Below are 26,286 nucleotides of genomic sequence, written 5' to 3' on the forward strand. Positions count from 1 at the left end.
CAGTTAATTGAAGAAATCATGCTGGCTAAGCAGAAACCTCAGAACCAGGTTCAATGAAGTCTTCCTCTTCCAGCCACAGTTTCAAATGAGAGGCCACTTAAACAGTCCTATGAAATAAGAGGTGTGTACTATATGATATTGGGTAGCAGTCTTTTGAGACAAGTTCCTGTAGGAAAACCACATTGGGTCATTGGATTTTGTACTCAATTCTGTCTCTGATCATCAATTTTCTGATGTTCTATTAGACAGGTGATTTAGTCTATTTATTCACTCTAATCTTCACACCAATCTTCATAATTGGCAGGCTCTACAATACCCAACTCATTGCATCTAAATGCATTTCCATGCAGACCTTCATGAAAAGCTTACTTCATTGTCCAATGGTTTACATGTTGTTTATTTAGGATAATCCAGGATTTGGGATAATCCCAGATCTCCAAATAGCCTAATTACTTGAGGTAATTAATTTAGTTGCATTTGTCAGAGGGCTCAGGCAACAATTAGCACTATTAATATGATCTTGTCACATGTCAGCCTACCACATGTAACGGCAAGCTGTTCCTCATATTTCTATCAAAGCAAATGCCTGAAATGAGCCCTGAAGTCTTAAAGTCTTTGACGCAGGCCTGTTCCTGTGGATAAACCATGCTTTCTTTAAGGGAAGGGCTGAATTCACTCAGAAATCCTACCATGGCCTAGTGTGATATTTCAGCATAGTAATTATTCGTGAGATAATTTTTATAAAGATGGATTCCGTTAAAAATGATTGGTTGGTTGATATTTATTTAGTTTGCCACAATAGAATGAAGTATCTAGACTGGTCATAATTTAGGCAATGACTGTAGGGGTATAATGAGCCATATACAGTCATGTTATTACTTTTCACTGTATTAGTTTATGTAATGCATTCTGGTTATGACAATGTCAAAGTCAAAGAAACTGAAATGATCTACCTTAAGAGTACAAAACATCAAGAACAGATTTTTCCATGACATACACTGACCAGGTGAATCCAGGTGAACACTATGATCCCTTACTGATGATGTCACTTGTTAAATCCACCTCAATCAGTGTAGATGATGAGACAGAATAAATAAGGATTTGTAAGACATGGATTGTGTACAGTATGTGAGCCATTCAGAGGGTGGGAGTTGGGGGTGCAACAATATTAGTGTTCCTAATGTTTGTTATACTCAGTGTACATGGGGAAAGACTGTTAGTAGTAATGTATAAATGAACAAATAATAATAATAAGAGGAATTTCTGTCTTGAAAGCAAAAAGTTTATTCATGTTTGAAATTACACAACTACCACAAGGAAGACTTTTCAGTCCAGGGTGTAGTCTGGTTAGAAAGAAACACTAAACATTTCTAATACATTAGAATCACTGCCACAAATCATTTGTCATGACTTTTCTGTTTCAGAATCACATACAATACAAAAAAGACAAAGAAAGTTTGAACCCTGTCAAACAGAGCTTGAAATGTACAGTTCAGAATACTGAAACCTCTATGCATTACAGTTTTTATGTTTTTTTGCGTGAATTAGTAACAAGATGAGAAACATTCAAAATGTTCTTCAGTATTTACAACAGTTTTACTGTTTGGTGTTAATTTATGACCAACATTCTCCCAACCCTCCCTCAAAATCCACCAACCAACAATTTTGCACCTCTCCCTCTTATTTTTATGTAATTGAATTTTTTCACTATTCTTAGTATTAATATTATTGTTAACATCATCAATGTTCTTGTTTTTGTTTTTTACAGTTGCAACAAAGCAACTTTGTTTTCTTAAAAGATTAAAATATACATTAGATTACATGAACAAAAACAAAGAGTTAATTACAAGATATAATCAAAACAACTAAATAAAAATCTTAAATAAAAAGTCAAAAACTATGGTCGTGATATTGTTTAGAGGTAGTAAGTGAGCACTCTAAGCTATAGAAATGTTGAAAATCTATTGGTTTCTATGATTTTGAATGAGGTAATAAAGCTGTGTATTGATTTCGTGGGATGTATAAATACTCTTAAGCTATATTATATACAACATATTTTGTGTGACTGGTATCTTGTCACATGCCAAAAGGAAGTGATATAACTGGTTGGATTTACGGTTAGACCCATGACTATGTCAACCCATAGCAAAAACAAAAACATATTTAAATATCACATGACTTTCATGCTTTTCTATGTTTGACAATCACCCCAGTCTTTTTATGCTTTTTTTGTTGTTGATAACTGTCAAATATGTTGCAAGTTTGTAAAATACAGAGTTATCCCATTAGCATTGTCAATTACTTCTAACGCATTTCAAACTGGTGGTTGTAAAGCAAAACTAATATTGAAAGTAACTCTCCCAAGCTGCCATAGAGTTTACAATGGGAGCCTTATTTAGACAAACATCACTCCTGGCATTCAGTGATAGAACCGCTACGTTGTTAGTCAATATACGGAAAGAGACCAAGAAACAAGGTAATTGATTGATCAACAAACAAAAAAATAGATAGGAAATATATACAGTACCAGTCAAAAGTTTGGACACAACACAACTGATTGGCGCAAACTCATTAAGAAGGAAATAAATTCCACAAATCAAGGTACGCCTGTTAATTGAAATGCATTCCAGGTGACTACCTCATGAAGCTGGTTGAGAGAATGCCAAGAGTGGGTAAAGCTGTCATCAAGGCAAAGGGTGGCTACTTTGAAGAATCTCAAATTTAAAATATATATTTGTTTAATGCTTTTTTGTTACTACTTGATTCCATATGTGTTATTTCATAGTTCTCATGTCTTCACTATTATTCTACAATGTAGAAAATAGTAAAAAGGAAGAAAAACCCTGGAATGAGTGGGTGTGTCCAAACATTTGACTCGTACTGTATATATATTGCATTTCAAAACCAAAACGTTTTAGAATACCTATGACAACACATCATGTCATACACTCAGCACTGGGAATAATTTCAGCTTGGGAAAGATCATTTCTTAAATCAATTGTCAATTGAAATGAATGTTGCACAATAAAGAGCTGGGTCTTGTTTGATTTGTACAGTACGTGCTTACCCCTTCAAATGACAAACATAACTATAGCAATGGTGAATTATAATCATGAGACTGATGAAGTTTGAGTGACAACTTCACTGAACTACCAAGAAAACATCAGGTGTCCACATTGTAGAAAGTCATTGCGAGGGGAGTTGAGGACTCTGGTAGATGCAGCAGACAATTAGTTCTGAAAAAAAAGTTTTGTTTATCCTCTCTGGTTGGTCAGTCAGTGAAAGTTCAGGCTCTACAGCTTGGGGATCAGATGCATCGATAACAGATCAATTTGAGGTATCTGAGTGCACACTTCCAGGTCCTTCTGTTGGGGAGATTACAGCAGATGGAGTAGTTGTATCGTGCCATCCCCCATTAGCCTAGGAAGGAAGCAGAAGAGAAGGGATCACAATTAAATACTTAGTAATATAATATATCACTACAAATGAAGAAGTCCATGTTAACAACCTAATGCAGTTGTAAGGAGCCTCTATTTGTAATCAAGACCAGTTATTATTCCCCAAGACATTTTCATGTGAGGGAGAATAAGATATCTCTGTACAATAAAATATATTTAGTAGAATACAGATAACCAAAACATAAGGTATAATAGTCATTCTCATTGTGTACACAGTATGTGTGTACAATGCTCATTTACTAATTTATTAATAAAAAATAGGTGTCACCTTTAGGGCTGGACGATATGGCTTAAAAATCATAGCTACATTTTTACACACTTGGGCGATTCACGATATATATGAACAATTTTCTAAATAAGCTCTGTTGTACAATTAAATGTCAATACACTGCATTTTAAACAGTCAGCAATAAACTAATGAATTCAGGGCACCTAAATGAAATGACACCTACAATAGACTAAATATAAGCATTGCAAAAACCAAAAGCGACAGTAATAATTGTATTATTTCATCAAAATAGTTTAACCTGGGATTTTTTGGGGCAATAATCAGTGATCTGGCTTTCAAGTCTGTTTATGAAAATGCACTTGTATTACTCGTGTTACATATATTTCGCGGTAAAGTCAACACCGGTTGAATTCGTTGCTGGTGACAAATACAATTTCATTTGATTTTGATTTGACTAACTTCTTGCAGATAGAAAATGAACACAGGTCTCTTAAACAATCAGTCAAGCACAAGCTTACATTTCAGTGAGTAGCCAGATAATCTTGATATTTAAAGTTGAGCAAAATTGTATCTATTTGCTAGTTAACAAGTTTGAACAGCTGAATTGTTGTTAGCATGCTAGCCTGTCCACTTTGTTCAGATGTTGAAATCAAGTGGCCTACCTTATTTCTCAGAATGAGAACGAGTTGCCAATTCTTTAGATGTTAATTGCATATCTATAAAACAAACTAGACCGCTAGTATAACTGCTGCTAGCGGGATAAACTGAGCATACATTTTCCACAATCATGTTAATTGATACTCCTGTTTTAGTAGCATCTGCTCTGCGCACAATTTGAGGAGTTGAGACACAAAGTGTATCGTTAGAAAGGTTAACTTTTCTATTACAGTAAAATGTCTCAATGTGTTTCTGTGTCCATATTCTGTTGGGCCAAACCTCAAATGTAAATGACGAGTTGAAGAGGAGCAAAAGACACAAGACCAAAAATACATTATGAGAACAAGCGGACATAAATGTTCATAAAAATAATTTAAAAAAATGATTATTGCCATACAGGTATTTGGAATATTGCGCAAAAAGATGCATTAGAATTCATTGACTTAATCTCCCATCCATAGTCTCCTTTGATATAGTATAACTGCCAAGCAAATGGGCATTATCTGCGTTATATTAGGATTAGCAATGAGACTCATTGAAACAAATTGGCCTTATGTCTCAGCCAATGGGGGCAAACTCTGAAATCAATGTCCAATCAGATTTCAGTAGCTTGTCGCTACATTCTTCTGTCAGTCAGGAAGAGGGAAGGCTGGGGCTGGGTGAGGTGGAAGTGAGTGGAAGTGACAGGGCAGGCCATTTCCAAGAGAGCCAGTCTGAGCCAGCCTTACTTGGCTTGGCTCGCGGCAGGGACTAGCCTTTGCTGGATCACCTCCGTCACATCAACAAAACAAAAGGTTAGCGTATGCTCATTTACCTATGATGCACTTCATTATCAAAACAATTTGTCTGCATTAGCGTAAACTGGGAGCTCTAGTACTCATGTGGCTCATTGGTGGAATTAGTATTTTGATGATTTAGATCGCCTGGAATAGGTCAATAAATAGCTATAGCTGGTCTGCGTTGTCACAATGTCGGTACTGCATTGAAATAAGAGTATTGCTGGATGAGAAGGCCTCTCCATCTCTTGAAATTAATTATTCAAAGCATGTTTTTTTGTTGCCTGGATATTTTCCTCTTTTCGCAGGTGCTCTTGTTGGATGTGTTGTCATTAATGTTGGATTTTAGAGCATATTCTCATGTGGTGATTAAGTGAGCTCTGGCTTAAACAGTGAAGGAAAGTGAGAAACCTTGTGGGAGAGTGTGAAACACTTCAGTTGAGCCTGCTAGAGGTTGACACTTCTTCTAAAGGCCTGCAGGCTAAAGGGTGCTCAACAAAACCAAAATGACAGCAAGCTGTGTCTGAGAACACTAATGAAGGCCTGTGTTATAGTTTAGCAAGAGAGTGCTTGCTTACATTGTAAACACCACAAAAAAAACAGTTGCTCATTTAATGTTCTTCCAAATACAGTTGAAGTGGGAAGTTTACATACACCTTAGCCAAATACATTTAAACTCAATTTTTCACCATTCCTGACATTTAATCCTAGTAAACATGCCCTGTCTTAGGTCAGTTAGGATCACCACTTCATTTTAAGAATGTGAAATGTCAGAATAATAGCAGAGAGAATGATTCATTTCAGCTTTTAATTCTTTCATCACATTCCCAGTGGGTCAGAAGTTTACATACACTCAATTAGTATTTGGTAGCATTGTCCTTTAAATTGTTAACTTGTTAACTTTAACTTGGGTCAAACATTTCGGGTAGCCTTCCATAAGGATCCCACAATAAGTTGGGTGAATTTTGGCCCTTTCCTCCAGACAGAGCTGGTGTAACTGAGTCAGGTTTGTAGGCCTCCTTGCTCGCACAAGCTTTTTCAGTTCTGCCCACACATTTTCTATGGGATTGAAGTCAGGGCTTTCTGATGGCCACTCCAATACCTTGACTGCGTTGTCCTTAAGCCATTTTGTAACAACTTTGGAAGTATGCTTGGGATCATTGTTCTTTTGGAAGAACCATTTGCAACCAAGCTTTAACTTCCTGACTGATGTCTTGAGATGTTGCTTCAATATATCCACATAATTGTCCTGCCTCATGATGCCATCTATTTTGTGAAGTGCACCAGTCCCTCCTGCAGCGAAGCACCCCCACAACATGATGCTGCCACCCCGTGCCTCACAGTTGGGATGGTGTTCTTTGGCTTGCAAGCCTCCCCCTTTTCCCTCCAAACATAACGATGGTCATTATGGCCAAACAGTTCTATTTTTGTTTCATCAGACCAAAGGACATTTCTCCAAAAAGTACGATCTTTGTCCCCATGTGCAAGTTGCAAACCGTAGTCTGGCTTTTTTTATAGTGGTTTTGAAGCAGTGGCTTCTTCCTTGCTGTCGATGTAGGACTCGTTTTACTGTGGATATATATACTTTTGTACCTGTTTCCTCCAGCATCTTCACAGGGTCCTTTGCTGTTGTTCTGGGATTTATTTGCACTTCTCGCACCAAAATATGTTCAACTCTAGGAGACAGAACGTCTCTTTCCTGAGCGGTATGACGGCTGCGTGGTCCCATGGTGTTTATACTTGCGTACTATTGTTTGTACAGATGAACGTGGTACCATCAGGCGTTTGGAAATTGCTCCCAAGGATGAACCAGATTTGTGGGAGGTCTACAATTTTTTTCTGAGGTCTTGACTGAATTCTTTTGATTTTCCCATGATGTCAAGCAAAGAGGCACTGAGTGTGAAGGTAGGCCTTGAAATTCATCCACAGGTACACCTCCAATTGACTCAAATGATGTCAATTAGCCTATCAGAAGCTTCTAAAGCCATGACATTTTCTGAAATTTTCCAAGCTGTTTAAAGGCACAGTCAACTTAGTGTATGTAAACTTCTGACCCACTGGAATTGTGATACAGTGAATTATAAGTGAAATAATCTGTCTGTAAACATTTCTTGGAAAGATTACTTGTGCCATGCACAAAGTAGATGTCCTAACCAACTTGCCAAAACTATAGTTTGTTAACAGGAAATTTGTGGAGTGGTTGAAAAACGAGTTTTAATGACTCCAACGTAAGTGTATGTAAACTTCTGACTTCAACTGCATGTATCCAACTTTTATACAATGAATTGGGACTGGAGTGATTGCCAAGTTTGAAGAAAAAAATAATAATCGAAACGGTTGACCAAGGTTCATAATGTCGAAAGTATTCGGTTTATCTCTTTGTATTACTGAAAATGTATTTTATATAAATTGTATATGATTATGATTATTTTAGACTGTACATATAAACTCATGATATTCAAATGCCTCTCAATAACAATAGCTGTCATGATGGGAAGCTGGAGATAACTGAGCCTTCACTGTACCAACCATGGCAACATAAAGACAACAAATGGTAATATTTTCTCTCTGATATTGCTAAGGGAAATATGTCAGTAGCCATTTCTCATCCTTCCTCTGCTTCTCTCTTTTCTTGCTCTCTCTCATCAAATAAATTAATCTTTACTCTGATGGCTTCAGATTATGCACTGTATTACAAAAAAGCACCATATCAGGCCTCATCAAGGAAGATGGAATTCACGTCTGTAAAAGGCTGCAGGCGATCTCACTTTCATATTTTATCATCATGATAAGGATATGACAATGTCTCTGAAGCATTTCTAAAAAGCTAAACCAAACATAGATACACAACTAAAAGCCTACTCATTTCATTTTGGTTTCAGTCACATAAGATATTACAAGATGTTTATAAAAGCAAAAACAGGGGGATTTTATTCCACCTGCACTATGATCTATGTGTGCTTTATTAAACTATGCTTTTATCCTCCTGCAATGAAAATGTACCAACATACCTACAATCTCTGATCTCCTGTGTCACATGTTCGCTTCATCCTTTAAGAAGCTCAATCATTTGCTATGGCAGTGCTGAATGGAGTTTCTCACTTCCCTGGCTCACTGAGCTCAGATTAGCCATCTATTCTTACTATGTTCCTGACAGCCTAGATTTCCATAAAACCTTTTCTTGTAACATTCAAAACTTTGTTCTGAGAAAAGGAAATGTATAACGGGTCAAGAAAGAAAATAAATGAGTGCAATTCATTTGCCTAAGCTTTTACTTTTATCACACAGTTGGAAGCAAGTCAAGGTGAACTGTATCCGAGCTTACTACTAACATACTGTGACTAATGTTTGCAGTAGAATGGATCCAGTTTGGACAAGGTCTGCTCAAGGTATAACCACTGTCTCCAGAATGGTACCTACATAAAGAGGAAGCAGAGACACTTACGTCCAAGCCGTGTGGACTGTACATAGTGTTCCCCCCTAGAGCTTCACTGTATCCTGCCGTCTGACTGATAACATGGCGCAGGGTATCCACCTGATGGGAGAGAGAGGGTGGGCATGGCTGTCAACTCACTATGGCATGAGGTTTTACATTAACACACATGCTCAATGCCATGTTTCAAAACATACAAAACTTACTCCATGTGGGAAGGGACTATGAGACACAGACAACACGTTAACCAGACTAATCTCTCCATGATGTTATGATTGGTGTGTGCACTTTATGAAACCATGGCAGCTGGAAGATGGGTTGGTGGTGCTGTTGTTGGGAGGGGGGGCACCCTCAGCACCCCTACTTCCTGCGACTATGTCCAAAACCATTCATCTCTAGTTCTGATGGGGGCATCTGACATGTTTATGGATATGTTTCTCTTTGCCAGAAGATACTGACCCTACCGTTACACTTGTTTACACTGAGTTACATTGGGGTCGGAACACAATCATGGTTACATTAAGACACCAGGGAGCCGGCGCAAGATACTGGTCGGAAAACGTACCTCAATGCAGGGATGGGATATTCCACTGTACTCCAAATTTGATCTTTATCCATACTGATACACCGACAAGAATGAAATGCTTCTACTTTTCAGGGAAAACTGCCCTTTTCATCCTTAATGTTGGCTAGCATTTTGGAATGGCAGTGTCAGCCAATCAGCTCCTTTTTTGTTCAACGTCACATGCCATTCAATAATGGCTGATGTGGCTAATGCTAGAATGAGAACAAAAAGGGCAGGTTTCCGGGAAAACTGGTAGTATTCCAGTCTTCTATATGGAGCAGTGTGGATAAAGGTAACATTTTTAGTACAGTGGAATATCCCATCCCTGCATTGAGGTACGTTTTCCAACTCATATCTCACAACGGCTCCATGGTGTCTTAATGCAACCATGATTGTGTTCCGACCCCAATGCAGCTCAGTGTAAACAAGTGTAACGGTAGGGTCAGTATCTTCTGGCAATGTTTCTCTATGTCTGTCTCTGAACCTGAAGAAATAACATAATGGATGACAACAACAGCAACAAAATGCAACACAACCAAAATGAGACAAAGACAGGAAAGAATACAAGACAGGACTGTAGGGAGAATACAATACAATAGAACCCAACACCAACCCATGAGCTCAAGTCAAAGCCAAATGCATTCACAAAATGGGAATCTTCAATCTAGTCAGTTACAGAGATTAAATAAATACATTTTAGTATTTTAGAAATAATTGTTGATCGCAATGGGGTGGGATATTTTTAGGTAAGCCAGAATATTCCATCCAAAGCAAATTACAGTCAGTAAACACTCTCAATGTTCTGAAAATAGACAATGGAGCCCACATTGTCACTTTTACAGTAGAGACTGGGACACTGGGAATCTGAGCTGGCCCAATGTGGGAAGCATGTCTTAGTTACTGTACTTCAAGACTGCACTGTGGACGGCTCAGCACACAGGCAAAACCGGGACGGCTCTGTGCATTTGCACATAAGACCTGTCCCTGTTTGTGGCTCCTACCTGTGACTGCACATTGGCTCCGACTTGTGCCCCTTGGTAAGAATCCCCATTCAGAGACTGCATGCTCAAGAACATGTCCCCAGAGTTTGGGAGGTTAAAAGAACCTGAAGAACCTGGAAAGGGAAGATGTAAGTAGCTGAATAACTATATAGATGGCTATGAGGAAAGAGTACATACTAAATAAACACACACACACACACACAAGCACACAGAGAGACACAAACACACTCTACTGTACATACACAACACCCACTACTACACTCAGTTACTAGATTGCCAAAAAGCAAGCAACTACAAAAGGAAGGGAAGCAAGGAAACACATGATAAGGAGAGGATAGTGGTCATGTCATAATTCTGAGGAGGGTATTCAGATTGTCCACAAAAAAAGGAGGCAAAACCAATTGAATATAAATCACATGAAACAAATCGCTGATCGCTTTAAGCTCCCAATTTTTTCCACATCCCTAACTTCCTATCTACTGTTAGTGGGGAAATATCATATACCAATGACAAGGACAATAAGAAGCTTATGAAAAGAGCAGTACCAGTAAACATGTTGGTTAAAAGAGTGTTTTTGCTCTCTGCAGAGTCCAGCTGAAATTCTTCATCTTTCATCTGGAATCCTGGGTGCAAGAAAAAGGGGACCACTTCAAATAGCTATCGCTTACCAGATCACATCCCCTTGTCAGGTCAGCCAAGTCCAAAATCACAGTCATTCTCCTGGACTATACATTGTGTTGGATGTCTTTGTACTGTCATTTGTGAGTCCCATTATTCATTAACAATTGTGTGCATTGCTGTTGTTATTTCACATTGGTAACCTATACAGTCTACTCTAACTGCTCCCAGCTATTATTTTCAATCTCTCTTAGAATAAAATGCACTACCATACAGTGGAGCTACAGTTTGACAAATTAGAGTGGGGGCTGAGGAAAAGTCAAGGGAAAACAAAACCTCAGTGACATCATTTTGAATTGTCTTTTTGTCAGATACACATCTGTTCTCGGGTTTACAAACCAAGAATGCACTCTTTATGCATGAGTTTGCTTGTTTTATTTGGCATCGACTGTATCAAAGACAGGAGACTCTGTGATCCCAAGGCTGGGAGCAGTGCCTGTCACTCCTGCCTGTGTGAATGGTGCGTGAGTGGGGGTTGAGCATGGGGGGCTGGGGGCTGAGGGCTGGGGGTGGATGGCAGAGTTAGGGCCTGCACAGGGGTGCCTACCGGAGTTGGGTGTGGTAGGGGAGTTGGTCTGGCTGTTCTGCACTGCGGCGGCCACTGCATGCGCTGCTGTTACTGCAGTCTTAGCAGCGTACAGGTTAGCTTCTTCCTGGAACTTGCCTATGTTCTTCTTGTACCGGATTCTCTTGTTGCCGAACCAGTTGGATACCTGGGGGAGAGAGCAGAGGGAGAGCCGAGGTGTCAGACGTCAAGCATCCAAGGCACTGTGCATTGAGCAGTGTGATTGTTTCAAGATGTCACGTTTGGGTCCATCAAGTACTCAATTCCCAGCCCCTGCAGTAATGTCCACTGGGTATGCAGGCTAATTAAGCAATAATCAGGAATCACTTGTGCGTTATCATAGAAAGGAGCATGACATGCTCTCTGTTTGTCTCTTGACAAAACCAACACACAAGGGGCTGCTTCTCTCCCACAACACACACTGAACATTTCTCAGATTGTATTACATTGCCAGGCCTAAGGAAATAAGTTCGGACATGTTATGTGTAGACCTGTTTGCTACTGCACTGGTGGTAGAAGTTGCTTAACAGATAGACATATGAATATTCATGAAGATGATTTCTTAGTCCACCAGTGCAGAGCATCAAACCCATGTCTGGCCACTGCACATTCAGTCAGCCAGGCTGCAGAATACAGGACGCAGGCATTGTGGTGCTATGGTGAGGTCAACGAGTTACAGTGAGGCCTACAACACAACGTTCATGAGGAACTTTTGTGTCCATATGAAATACAATCTCAGGGCAAAATGTTTGCTGTGTCTCTATTCATTGAAACTCTATCATCAACAATACATGCTAACATTAAAATCTGTAAAAAGTGTAGCTTCTATAATTAAAAAGTGCAGTTTCTATATTACTATTTCTAAAAGCTTATATTTGTATTATATCATTATGACTAATACTACAGTATTACAGCACAGTGGCAGAAATAAATCGTTCCAACCTCATGGTAGAAAGAAAGAAAATAAATGAATAAATGTTCCAGGTTGTGAGGGCTGGCTCTGCAATAAGAGAGGAATAATAAAGAGATTAGGGTTGTGTTTTAATAGGCCTATAAATTAGAGTGGCCTGTCGCCGTGCTATGGCTCCCCTCAGCTCCTGCAGCCTTCTGCCGGACCAGCCAAAGAGCAGCTGCCCCTAATGAAGCTTTATTTCATTTCCACCCCTGCGCTTACTTTTTAATATCTCCAGCAACCCGCCAATGCTGCAGCATGCGCAAACCAACTGGATTTGCATGACATCAGATCGTTTCTATCCTGCATGTCTCTGTCCTTCTAAATCTTTAATATCTAGGCAATTAAAATGAATGACCATTCAGGCGAAGCCACTGTTGGCAGGGTTTCCTTGACATCAATTGTTTAATGTGTTTACCTAGAGGTTAAACTAACAAGCAAGGTTTAATTGGAGGCAATGAAAGCCCTAGCCATCATCCTTTTTACTTAACCTGCTTACAGTGGCTGTTAAGGGCAGTGAGGATGCAGGCAGTCTCAACCTTTGAGCCAGATCACAGCACTGCAGAGCATAAAAACCTCTCTCTGAGTGGTATCATTATTGGGATATTACTGTGAATATATATATATATATATATATATATATATATACATATATACACACACACACAGTAATATCCCATTAATGATACCACTCAGAGAGAGGTTTTTATGCACTTTTATGCATTTATATATATATATATTACTGTATATATTTAACAGGAAATAAAAACACATTACCATGCTTTGAGAAATCACTTTAAGACAAACAATGGCATTGTTATATTTCAGAAAATGTAGAACTATAATGCCTTTAATATCAGTAATGATTCTGCGGTACAGTACTTGGGCTAACATTTAAGAGAGCTAAAACAAAGCATAGGTAAAAAGAAGCCTCCAGACAGCTCTCTAAAGCCTCTGGCCTGTTTCATCTAATAGTAACGACTGAGTTGAGCTGCCTGTCTGTCTGCCTATGTGTGTGTGTGTGCTGCTGGGTAATGGCTGTAGCAACCTTTAATCGATTCTTTATGAAATCACATGGAGGACCGAGGCCGTACCTGTCTGGTTCAATGGCATCTATGGGCCTCACAGCGCATCATAAAGAAGTCACTTATCAGCAGCGCTGTTTTAACACAAGGGCCACAACATAATGAAAACTACCTAGCCACACCACAGCCAGACACTTTTATGAATCCCATCTACATGGCATTATAGTGCATAATAAACACAATGATAATGACAATGAGCTTGGATTAGCAATATATGAGAGACCTTTGAAAAATTGTTATAATGGTAATCACCATGGTGACTATCGCTGGTTTTGGTTTTGCTATAGTTCTACTGGGGCTATAGTCCTACAGGGGCTATAGTTCTACTGGGGTTATAGTTCTACTGGGGATATAGTTCTACTGGGGCTGTAGTTCTACTGGGGCTGTAGTTCTACTGGGGCTATAGTTCTACTGGGGCTATAGTTCTACTGGGGCTATAGTTCTACTGTGGTTATAGTTCTACTGGGGCTATAGTTCTACTGGGGCTATAGTTCTACTGGGGCTATAGTTCTACTGGGGATATAGTTCTACTGGGGCTATAGTTCTACTGGGGATATAGTTCTACTGGGGCTATAGTTCTACTGGGGCTATAGTTCTACTGGGGCTATATTTCTACTGTGGTTATAGTTCTACTGGGGCTATAGTTCTACTGGGGCTCTAGTTCTACTGGGGCTATAGTTCTACTGTGGTTATAGTTCTACTGGGGCTATAGTTCTACTGGGGCTGTAGTTCTACTGGGGTTATAGTTCTACTGGGGTTATAGTTCTACTGGGGTTATAGTTCTATTGGGGCTATAGTTCTACTGGGGCTATAGTTCTACTGGGGCTATTGTTCTACTGGGGTTATAGTTCTACTGGGGCTATAGTTCTACTGGGGTTATAGTTCTACTGTGGTTATAGTTCTATTGGGACTATAGTTCTACTGGAAACAGTAGTTCTCAAATATATTTGCTTCTGATTATTGATAGAAATAATGAACTCTCCAGTATTCAACATTGTGTTACATGAATGCTTGAAATATAAAAGTATTACAATCAATTAAAAAACAGAATTGCTTTTGACAGATCATGGGGAAATTCTATTGAATTTATCAGTTTGTGAAGACCTGGTCAGTGTTATTCTATTATTCAGGACAAGTTGTTATGACTGTGTTTAACCACTGTACGGTGTTGTTAGATTGCACAGCCTCAGCAGTGTTAGCATCCTCTACCCTGGGTATTAAGGGACCACTTCCCCTGGTCACACACACATTTTCCTCCTGCCCACTCAACTCTGGCTTTGGTGATTCACAGAGGAGCTAAACATTGTGTAAATGCAGGCACCGTAAGGTAGGGACCACAACCCAATCCACAGAACTAATTCCCTTTTATCTTGTGACAGACCGTGCATTCAATTGACTTCCCTGTGTAGTGGGAGCCAAGTTGAAAGACTGAATTACCTGACCTCAGCAGCTGCATCAAAAGGAGCGATTGTATAATGGTCATGCAGACTCCTTGCAAGAACACGACACCGGGTTTGTTCTCAGTGACCCACTAGAGGGGGCATGTAACAGTAGTTAATAATTCACTAACATTTCTGCCCCACTCCGGGTCAATACACTGCTCGTCATTGAAAGGGAATAGATGATCTTTCCAAGATCTCAATACCACTGGATTGATAAGGTCTTCTTCGGGAGACTCTTTAACAAAACCTAAAACATGGGTCTTAATTATACAGACGAAGGTGGTTTCAGTGGCCATCCTGCTGCTAATATTATCAATAATAGAACAGAGAACATGAATATTTAACACCTTAACCCAAGGCATCCCTCGCCTAAATATATAATGACCTGGAATATAAGTGTGAAGACTGTGAGCTCTGAAATTGGTAAACACAGATTGTGGTGCTGAATCGGCCCTGTGTTCTGAGCTTTCTCTCTCTCTTTTGTCCGTTTAGAGGGCTGCCTGTCCCTGTCTGTGCCCTGGGAGCGGAGTGCCCCCTCACAGCAGCATTGCCTGGAGATTATATCAATTATGGCCCCTGACACATCCATAAACACTGACAGAAACCACTGCCGTCCAATCCCACACCTTTATTGTCACACATGCATACTGACAGAGTGAAATAATACAGTAAGACTGCATCCTGAATTTAGAGGGCCATTGCTTCATGAAGTGAGGTAATATCTTGAACAACAGAATTACAGATGTAGGATCTTAACTTTAACACTCTTTTGGTGCTGAGGATTTTCCTGCAGATCAGGAAATGCAAACTTGTCAAGTATTCAAGGTTTTAAAATGCTTCTAAAGTTTGTAATATCCACTTTAAAATGTCAGACTTGATTTTCCCGAAGGAAAGATTTATCAACCACTACAAAAAATGTCCATGAATTATAATACAAATAATAATTCACATTTCCTGTTGATGCAGGATTATTTTCCTGCTGTAGCAAACTGGCTCAAATTATACTGAACAAAAATACAAATGGAACACGTACTGTCAAGATGCATCTGTATAATGATCACTCTGTTTAATCAGCTTCTTGATATGCTACACCTGTCAGGTAGATGGATTATCTTGACAAAGTAGAAAGGCTCACTAACAGGGATGCAAACACATTTGAGCACAACATTTTTGAGCAATAACCTTTTTGTGAGTATGGAACATTTCTGGGATCTATTATTTCAGCTCATGAAACATGGGACCAACACTTTATATGTTGCATTTATAGTTTTGTTCAGTATATGCTCATGCAATGAAACACACACTCAGTTCCCTCTAGTCAAAGAACAATATTGGCATTGTGTAATGTCCACCTAAACCTACTTAGTCAATCCATAAATCAAAGCAGTAGATTCCCCCTAGACATCTGTGATAACCATCAGACTGATATCTAATGCTTATTGATTCACATATTTATACTACAGTCACTGTAGTGTATATGAAAGAAAGTTCTATAAGGAAGTATACAAAGGTACTGTAATACTGTACATAATGCCTTCCTTAGTGAACAAACCTCACCATTGAGTTTGAGAGTATCTGGAAATACCCAAACACGCCATTACTGCCCATTCTCGGGAGTAACTCTTCTGACTTCACCAGGCTCTCCTATGCTTGGGTAAGACAACAAACTCAGAGAGGACTTGACATAGTCTAACTCACTAAGACTGAGCCAAAGCACTACAAAGTAGTCAATAGGAGTGGCTGCAGTGGACTAGGGTTGTCAAGGAGAACCCTGCTAATGGGGCTTGAGATCAGTTCAAGTGAATTCTTAAAAGGCCTCTTATTTCTGGACTGATTTGTCCTCCTGGGAACTCCTACAGTGCCCTGTTAAGTCAAGCACTCAGAACAGAGAACTGTTCCACTTGTGAGGGTCAATGCCCACTCCTTCAACTAACATGAACCACACTGGCAGAAAGCAGAACATTAGACACATGCTGCATGTTCTAAAACCAAGAAGGACATAACTAGCAGACGATCTACAACTAACAAAAAATGCATACTGTGTAGAAAACAAATGATTTGTGTTATATAAATAACAAAAAAGTAAAATTGTATGACATGAGACATCAAAACCAACATATAATGTGGTGGTATGGTTGTTGTCTTTAAATGGTATTTAACAATCATAAAGAATGATCAAAAGTGCGCTGAAAATACAATGAAAATGTTGTATGATACCTAGTCTTGGCATATGATTTGCTCACCCAATATTGTGTGATATTCAACAGCAAAATAACACACATTCTATGTATCACAGTGGAACTTGCTTGGTGCCAAACTTACAGTAAAGCTGTAAGCATGGTACACCTACATTAAAATAGCATCAGACTGATTTTGAATGCCAGGATATCAGTCCATTTGTGTGAGGAAGGGGGATCTGTGTGCAGTGGTAGACTGTGAAGGTGCACATACAGAAACCAAGAAAATATACAAAAGAATGAAAACAACAACAGTGGATCAGGAGAAGTCATGACATACCTGTGATACTGTGATGGTGCTTCCCACCCCCTGAAGGCAAAAAAGAATGGGCTTTTACAGTATCTGACTCTGCATGACTACACTCAATATACCCCTCCACACCCCCTCCCCACAGACAAGAGAGAACATTGCAAATCAGTGTTTATTCTCAAATTGGAACAACCATGGATTAACATCTGAACTAGAATACACAAATCTAAATTATCCAAAGTTTAACAATAGTAGCAGAACAGAGTGAAGGAGGATAACAATGCTGAATTGGTTTGGGTGTGGGGGTTGGGTGTGAGAGATTATATTGCCTTCAGGTTAACCCATCTATTAGATAAAAGGTCAAGTGGGAAAGTCACATAAATTGTTTGTAAAAACAAAATGTTTATTGGGTGAAGCAGTGTCGTCTGCATGTACAAGCCTAAGCCTGAGCACTGTGACTTCACATGTACCTTAAACATCATATGGATTAACTGGATAACCTATACAGGTTGACATCCAGCCACCTGGACTGATTGAGCAGACAGAGAGAATGACAAAGAAAATGGCAGGAGACCCAGAGTGGACATCTATGGAGGACTAACAGGCCCAGAGAGGACATCTATGGAGGACTAACAGGCCCAGAGAGGACATCTATGGAGGACTAACAGGCCCAGAGAGGACATCTATGGAGGACTAACAGGCCCAGAGAGGACATCTATGGAGGACTAACAGGCCCAGAGTGGACATCTATGGAGGACTAACAGGCCCAGAGAGGACATCTATGGAGGACTAACAGGCCCAGAGAGGACATCTATGGAGGACGAACAGGCCCAGAGTGGACATCTATGGAGGACTAACAGGCCCAGAGAGGACAATATTAGGACGCTGACCTCCCCTCCCCGTGGCCACTGCTGTGATAGGCTGAACCTGCCCTAGCTGGGGTGTCATTAGGCTCAATGTCAAGGTAAGATAAGGACATTGTTCTCTGATAGTGTGGCCTAGCCGCCCTTCCAGAATGGTCTTGAGTTGCAGCCAGGGGCCTCGTATACTGCCTTTTCTCCCCTGAATACCCACCAGCCACTGCGTCTGAGATAAGGAAGCTGCACCCACCTGGGATACTGTAATGCTGCACTTTTTGGCCAACTCCTCTTTGGCTTCTTCACTGGGATATGGGTTGCTGAGGTGCGAGTAGAAATACTCGTTCAAGATTTCCGTTGCCTGCTTGCTGAAGTTTCTCCTTTTCCGCCTGAATAGTGAACAAAATGAGAGAAAGGCCAAGGAAGCTCATTAGCGAAACCAGCATTAACTCATCCATTTGGATCGGACAAATAGCACAATCAATCTCACACATAAATGGTGAAAATAATGAGGAATGGGGGTCTCAGGAGCGGAATAGTGTCCTCCTTTTAGCACCATCCTCATCAACACACACCAAGCCATCCTCCAACCGCTAAACCCGCAAACACACACATCACACACAGAAACACATACATTGCTTAATTTGGTCTGTTGGTCTCTGATCTCCAGGCCAAGCATGTAATGTGTAGTGTTTAGCACAGCAGATGGACAGGCTTGGTGATGGAGTGCTAGGCACAGTTGCATCTCGGTACATTATAGAAATCAAGACATGCCCAGCTGAGCATTGTTCCTGGAATGCCACAGCCCCAGGGAACTCCAGTGGGAAAAAATCCCCTCTAACTAGATCTGGGTCTTCTTCACCCCCCCCCAGGGCACTACTTATCATGTTATTGAGTATTTGCTGCTTATTTTACCTTGTTTAATACACTTCACACAAGCAAATGGGCAGCAACTGTGCATCTGCTTGGTTTCTGCTTCCTCGCACTCTCCTTAGAGCTCCACTCCACAACAGGGAACTCCAGTGGGAACAAACCAACTCTAACTAGATCTGGGTCCCCTTCTACCCCCCAGGGAACTACTTATCATGTTATTTAGCATTTGCTGCTTATTTTGCCTTGTTTACTGCACTTCACACAAGCAATGGGCAGCAAATGTGCTTCTGCTTGGTTTCTGCTTTCCTCCCACTCTCCTTAGAGCTCCACTCCACAAACGGTTTGTGATTACAGTAATCCAGAACACCTGCTGATTACATATGACTTTGTTCCCACTTCATTTAATCTAAAATGCTTTCAGGTGATAGCGGATGATTATCTTGAAAGGTGGCTATAACACATAACACGTGCGCTTTATGGCAAGATCATCTATGAATATTTGCAGTGTACTGTTTGGCGCTGTATGTTGTTGATTCGTTTTTCGCAGATATAGAAGTACATTTGATTTGATTTGATTTGATTAGAAACATTGGTTTTGTGGGTCTAGAAATATTGGTTTTGTGGGTCTAGAAACATTGATTTTGTGGGTCTAGAAACATTGGTTTTCTGGGTCTAGAAAACATTGGTTTTCTGGGTCTAGAAAACATTGATTTTGTGGGTCTAGAAAACATTTATTTTGTGGGTCACGGTCTAAGAAAGGTTTTGGAACACAGAGACACACAGTAACACACATGCACGTCATATATACACACTGACCTGGCATCAAGGAATCTAGAGCGCAGGATCATGACGGCCTCACAGGTGCTCTGCTTGAGCTGCATCTGGATGGAGCTGAATTTGCGGTGGATGATGCCAACCATGCGTTCTATCTCTTTGGGAGAGATGGGTCGCGTGCGGGACTGCTCCCTCAGCAGGTTCATCACATGGGTGGTGAACTCGTTACACGCCTGAAGAGAAATCACAGAGCCCAACCCAGCTATGTTTAGTACCCTCCTGGCTAGTATCCTTTGGTTAGGAACAACTTTCAGTAGCTGAATGTGTTTATTAGCCTTCTCCCTTAGTTAAAAGTATCTTCACTGATCGTGCTTTTGAAAAACACAGCCCAGTATTTATACGACTGCTGAGCACTTCAATTACTTAGTTGGTGAAGTCATCTATAAATGCAAATGCCGATTTGCAATTTGGCTTTGGCCCAGCACAGAGAGAATTTAAACAGCTTTTCGTTAAACCAGTAGTTCATACATGATTAATTAGAATAACTCATTTACGTAGTGCACACTTTAGCTCATTACTCTGAGTAAAATTCGTTAAGTATTTACATTTAGATAATTAAAACCTGGAAACACCCCTAAGAAAGATGCATTCACTCCAGGCAAAGTGTTGTGTGTCCTCTTCTCCCCTCCCTCACTCCTCTCCTCTGAGTGCCGGGAGTAAATTAGTCTAATTCACCTCGCTGCACTGCTGAGGCATCAGTGTTCCACCTTTCATTTTCTCTTATAATGTGTCTGTTTTATTGCTGAAGCTCAACATGGCACCTGAATGAGTTGATCATATTCTCATTTTACTGAGACGACTACATTACTTAGACTACACTACTTCCCAGACTTAGTTAACTTAGACTTAGACTACATAACTCCCCAGACTTAGTTATCCTAGTTACCTTAGACTTACAGTGGGGCAAAAAAGTATGTAGTCAGCCACCAATTGTGCAAGTTCTCCCACTTAAAAAGATGAGAGAGGCCTGTAATTTTCATCGTAGGTACACTTCAACTTTGATAGACAAAATGAGGAAAAAAAATCCAGAAAATCACATTGTAGGATTTTTTATTAATTTATTTGCAAATTATGGTGGAAAATAAGTATTTGGTCACCTACAAACAAGCAAGATTTCTGGCTCTCACAGACCTGTAAGTTCTACTTTAAGAGGCTCCTCTGTCCTCCACTCATTACCTGTATTAATGGAACCTGTTTGAACTTGTTATCAGTATAAAAGACACCTGTCCACAACCTAAAACAGTCACACTCCAAACTCCACTATGGCCAAGACCAAAGAGCTGTCAAAGGACACCAGAAACAAAATTGTAGACCTGCACCAGGCTGGGAAGACTGAATCTGCAATAGGTAAGCAGCTTGGTTTGAAGAAATCAACTGTGGGAGCAATTATTAGGAAATGGAAGACATACAAGACCACTGATAATCTCCCTCGATCTGGGGCTCCACGCAAGATCTCACCCCGTGGGGTCAAAATAATCACAAGAACGGTGAGCAAAAATCCCATAACCACATGGGGGGACCTTGTGAATGACCTGCAGAGAGCTGGGACCAAAGTAATAACGCCTACCATCAGTAACACACTACGCCGCCAGGGACTCAAATCCTGCAGTGCCAGACGTGTCCCCCTGCTTAAGCCAGTACATGTCCAGGCCCGTCTGAAGTTTGCTAGAGAGCATTTGGATGATCCAGAAGAATATTGGGAGAATGTCATATGGTCAGATGAAACCAAAATATAACTTTTTGGTAAAAACTAAATTCGTTGTGTTTGGTGGACAAAGAATGCTGAGTTGCATCCAAAGAACACCATACCTACTGTGAAGCATGGGGGTGGAAACATCATGCTTTGGGCCTGTTTTTCTGCAAAGGGACCAGGACGACTGATCCGTGTAAAGGAAAGAATGAATGGGGCCATGTATCGTGAGATTTTTAGTGAAAACCTCCTTCCATCAGCAAGGGCATTGAAGATGAAACGTGGCTGGGTCTTTCAGCATGACAATGATCCCAAACACACCGCCCGGGCAACGAAGGAGTGGCTTCGTAAGAAGCATTTCAAGGTCTCCAGATCTCAACCCCACAGAAAATCTTTGGAGGGAGTTGAAAGTCAGTGTTGCCCAGCAACAGCCCCAAAACATCACTGCACTAGAGGAGATCTGCATGGAGGAATGGGCCAAAATACCAGTAACAGTGTGTGAAAACCTTGTGAAGACTTACAGAAAACGTTTGACCTCTGTCATTGCCAGCAAAGGGTATAAAACAAAGTATTGAGATAAACTTTTGTAGGTGACCAAATACTTATATTCCACCATAATTTGCAAATAAATAAATTAAAAATCCTACAATGTGATTTTCTGGATTTTTTTCCCTCATTTTGTCTGTCAAAGTTGAAGAGTACCTATGATGAAAATTACAGGCCTCTCTCATCTTTTTAAGTGGGAGAACTTGCACAATTGGTGGCTGACTAAATACTTTTTTGCCCCACTGTAGATGACACTAATCCCCAGACATAGTTAACTTAGACTACACTGGGCCTCCCGAGTAACGCAGTGGTCTGAGTCACTGCATTGCAGTGCTAGCTGTGCCACTAGAGATCCTGGTTTGAGTCCAGGCTCTGTCGTAGCCGGCCGCGACCGGGAAACCCATGGGTGCACAATTGGCCCAGCGTCGTCTGGGTTAGGGGAGGGTTTGGCTGGCAGGGTTGTTCTTGTACCATCGTGCTCTATTTACTCCTGTGGCAGGACGAGCGCAATGCACGCTGACACGGTCACCAGGTGTACAGTGTTTCCTCCAACACATTGGTGCGGCTGGCTTCCAGGTTAAGCGAGCATTATGTCGAGAAGCAGTGCGGCTCAGTTGGGTTGTGTTTCGGAGGACACACTGCTCTTGACCTTCGCCTCTCCCGAGTCCATACAGGAGTTGCAGTGATGGGACAAGACTATAACTACCAATTGGATACCATGAAAAAGAGGTTAAAAAAAAATATTGTAAATTATATATATATTTTTTAAAAACTTAGACACTACTCCTCAGACTTAGTTAACTTACTAAGACTACTCCCCAGAGTTAGTTAACGTAGACTTAGATGACACTACTTCCCAGACGTAGTTAACTTAGACTTAGACCACATAACTCCCGAGACTTAGTTCACTTAGTCTACACTACTCCTGAAACTTAGTTAACTTAGACTTAGTTAACGAACCACAAAATATGTACGTTTCCAATATTACAACAAATATTTTGTTCCTGGTTTTGTACTCTAATAATACGTCTATGAAGCTTAAAGGTGTGATGTGAAGCTGGTTAAAGGTGTGATGTGAAGCTGGTTAAAGGTGTGATGTGAAGCTGGTTAAAGGTGTGATGTGAAGCTGGTTAAAGGTGTGATGTGAAGCTGGTTAAAGGTGTGATGTGAAGCTGGTTAAAGGTGTGATGTGAAGCTGGTTAAAGGTGTGATGTGAAGCTGGTTAAAGGTGTGACTCACACCAACCTGTTCGTATTTTTCCAGCTCTGTGTGGTAGATCTGTCTGATCTGGGTGAGTTTGGCTCTGTAGTCTGAGTGTTCGATGGAGTTGTCTGAGGCCCCTCCCGAAGCTGCGGCTGCAGCGGCGGCAGCGGCGGATCCACCCCCTTTCTCTGGTCCTGACACGCCCTCCGCCAGCAGCATGTTGTCCAGACGCATGAGCTGGGGGTCGGGAGGGTCCTCCTCCTGGGCACCACGGATGCTGAGGCCTGAGAGACATCAGAGAGAGAGAGAGTGACAGTTAGACATGAGGATGTCCAGACCTCCAGACATGACACAGACACAAAGTAGTTTTGATACTGTTCTTTTGTTTGATAGAGCAGAACCTCCATGGTAACTGAATAATAATTTGTAATATGTTTAGTGTTCATTCTATACCAGAGGGTGGGTTTGATGGACTCACCAAGAACCACACCTAGACACACTCTTAAACTGACTCCTCCATGGCTGACTGGCTGATTTCCATGAGGGTAAAAAACATACAACAGCCCAGATTATGCAGTGCCAGCCTCACAAGTATTGTCTTGTACAGTATCCTGAGCTATGCGCCGCTAAAGCCAAAATTATTTTCTATAGGTACCTTTCCCTGGATGTCTGTCATATAGCCAAAGTGCAGTGCGGGTAATCCCCTGTGGGAATGGGTTGGGTACCCCCTGTGTACGTGCTGTGTTCCTGTCGCCTAAAGCCCGGGCCTGCCTTATTTTATCTACACACTGCACTGCACACTGTGTGTACAGGGAGGCTTACATGACAGCAACATCCATAAACTGACAAATGCTCAACTGCGAGGTGGCACTTCTATTCTCCGAAAGGATGCTAAACAGAGGAATAAACCTCAAGCATGTGTCTGCCTTTTCTGCATGATGCAAAGCCTGAAATCACAACTGTCTGTTGGTTTTCTGTGATTAACAACAGAGCCAGGGTTCTTCCACATTCTTAACGTTACCATATTTAGCATTATTCTACTTCATTTACAACTACTCATAGACAATATTTTCCCTTTTTCTCTTCTAATTGTGCACTTGATTAGTGCAACTCTAAGATACCTCAGGGCTCGCAAGCAACCACGCACGCACAAACACGCGCGCACATACACACACACAAACAAATCATTGAGCGCTGACTTTCGCTATTGTTATCGGGACCTGCTGTTTCCTTTTCTCTTTTCATTCTTTCCTATATATTTCAATCCTAATTAGCCATCAGTCAGCATAGGAGTATACCTGCATGCATAGAGAATGTTGTCATGACGGCTACAATGAAAAAAAGACTGCAGCCAGTCAGAATTACCAGCCAAATAAATCTCCATTATTCAGTCCAATAAATTAATAAAAAGGGCACCCAATCTGCAGTAAACACTGAGTGCCCACTTAGATGTTATGATTACCAGGGTTATCTCTATTCAATAATCTGCCAGAGATGTAGGGATTTAACAGTTTCTTAAGGCTTCATTAAGATATGGTGAGCCCTTGAATTTTAAATAAGAAGATTAGTCGTTCTATTGTGTGAGGCAGTAGCCTAGCAATCAGAGAGGGGCTCTACCAGGCACTGACTGTGACCCAGCACACCATACTATATGGATATTTAAAGTAACATACTATCACCTCTCTCATTACATACCCCATTAACAATCCCCATCGACATTGGTGTGTGTCTCAGATGTGGAGATGCTACTGCAAGACACATTTGTGTCTATCTGTGGATCTATTGGCTGGATGTTTGTCTTGTAGTTGTATTGGTGTTAAAGGATGCATGTGGCCATTTGTGTTGGAGACATTGATGCTGGAAGAGTTGTAGCATCAGGCATGCCAAGCCAAATCCCCCATGTGAACAATATGCCATTACTCCACTAACTTTATCCCATTACCATAGTATCTTTAACCCCATCACCATCATATCTTTAACCCATCACCATCATATCTTTGACCCAATCACCATCATATCTTTAACCCATCATCATCATATCTTTAAACCCATCACCATCATATCTTTAACCCCATCACCATCATATCTTTAACCCATCACCATCATACCTTTAACCCCATCACCATCGTATCTTTAACCCCATCACCATCATATCTTTAACCCCATCACCATCATATCTTTAACCCCATCACCATCATATCTTTAACCCCATCACCATCATATCTTTAACCCATCACCATCATATCTTTAACCCCATCACCATCGTATCTTTAACCCCATCACCATCATATCTTTAACCCCATCACCATCATATCTTTAACCCCATCACCATCATATCTTTAACCCCATCACCATCATATATGTAAAGATGCTGAGCTATTAGTATAGTACCTCTGGTGGTGGTAATATCTGGAGGTTGATTGAGCAGGTTTGCTCAGTGCAGTACCTTTGCCTACCCTTTGCTGCAGACACAAGCTCAAGTCCGCACTTTCCTTTGTGATGGAGGTGATAGTAAGTAGTTAGGCATGTTTTTCATGTCAGGTACATTAACTAGAACTCTGAGAGCAGCAGTGCACATTTCCACACCAAACCCATGTTGTCACTTTTACTCCACTCACTCTTTATCCAGGGGAAGCACAGCTGGGGGAATTTACAGGGTTTCATTCAAACCAAATAATCACAGGCCATAAAGAGCTACTTGTCTCAGCATATATTACAGTAAAGTTCCTGTGAGCTATAATGTGTCCATTCAGAGCATGGGCAAACAGAGCGAGACATTAGGAAGTGACGTGCAATCCTATTAGGAAGCTAACGTGTGGAGTGGCCATGACATTTTTATCATACATGTCCATTTCTATTTGGGAAATCAGCGGGATAAAAATGATTACTCCACTGGTCTGAGATTGTTCCGCCCCTCCAGCAGCCCACTAGCGTGTGTTTGTGCCAGAGCAGCTA

At 40.8% G+C, this 26,286-nt stretch overlaps 1 protein-coding gene across 9 annotated transcripts in view; it reads right to left on the minus strand.

The window, feature by feature from the left end:
- Positions 1-2,796: 2,796 nt before the first annotated feature.
- pbx3b (pre-B-cell leukemia homeobox 3b) overlaps positions 2,797-26,286 on the minus strand; it is an 88,902-nt gene continuing 65,412 nt past the window's right edge. For 2 of the 9 annotated variants that reach the window (XM_024417439.2, XM_024417438.2), the window contains exons 3-10: positions 23,374-23,615; positions 19,875-20,065; positions 18,439-18,574; positions 17,359-17,388; positions 11,345-11,510; positions 10,665-10,742; positions 8,566-8,655; positions 2,799-3,420 (exon numbers count right to left, since the gene is read on the minus strand). In XM_024417439.2, the coding sequence (XP_024273207.1) occupies positions 8,609-8,655; positions 10,665-10,742; positions 11,345-11,510; positions 17,359-17,388; positions 18,439-18,574; positions 19,875-20,065; positions 23,374-23,615 (890 nt within the window). In that variant the 3' untranslated portion in view covers positions 2,799-3,420; positions 8,566-8,608. Of the gene's footprint in view, positions 3,421-8,565; positions 8,656-10,119; positions 10,233-10,664; positions 10,743-11,344; positions 11,511-17,358; positions 17,389-18,438; positions 18,575-19,874; positions 20,066-23,373; positions 23,616-26,286 lie in introns of all 9 variants that reach the window. The other 7 variants (XM_024417433.2, XM_024417434.2, XM_024417436.2 and 4 more) reach the window with 7 other exon arrangements.

This window comes from Oncorhynchus tshawytscha, linkage group LG04 (assembly GCF_018296145.1).
Source record: "Oncorhynchus tshawytscha isolate Ot180627B linkage group LG04, Otsh_v2.0, whole genome shotgun sequence".
NCBI lineage: Eukaryota > Metazoa > Chordata > Actinopteri > Salmoniformes > Salmonidae > Oncorhynchus > Oncorhynchus tshawytscha.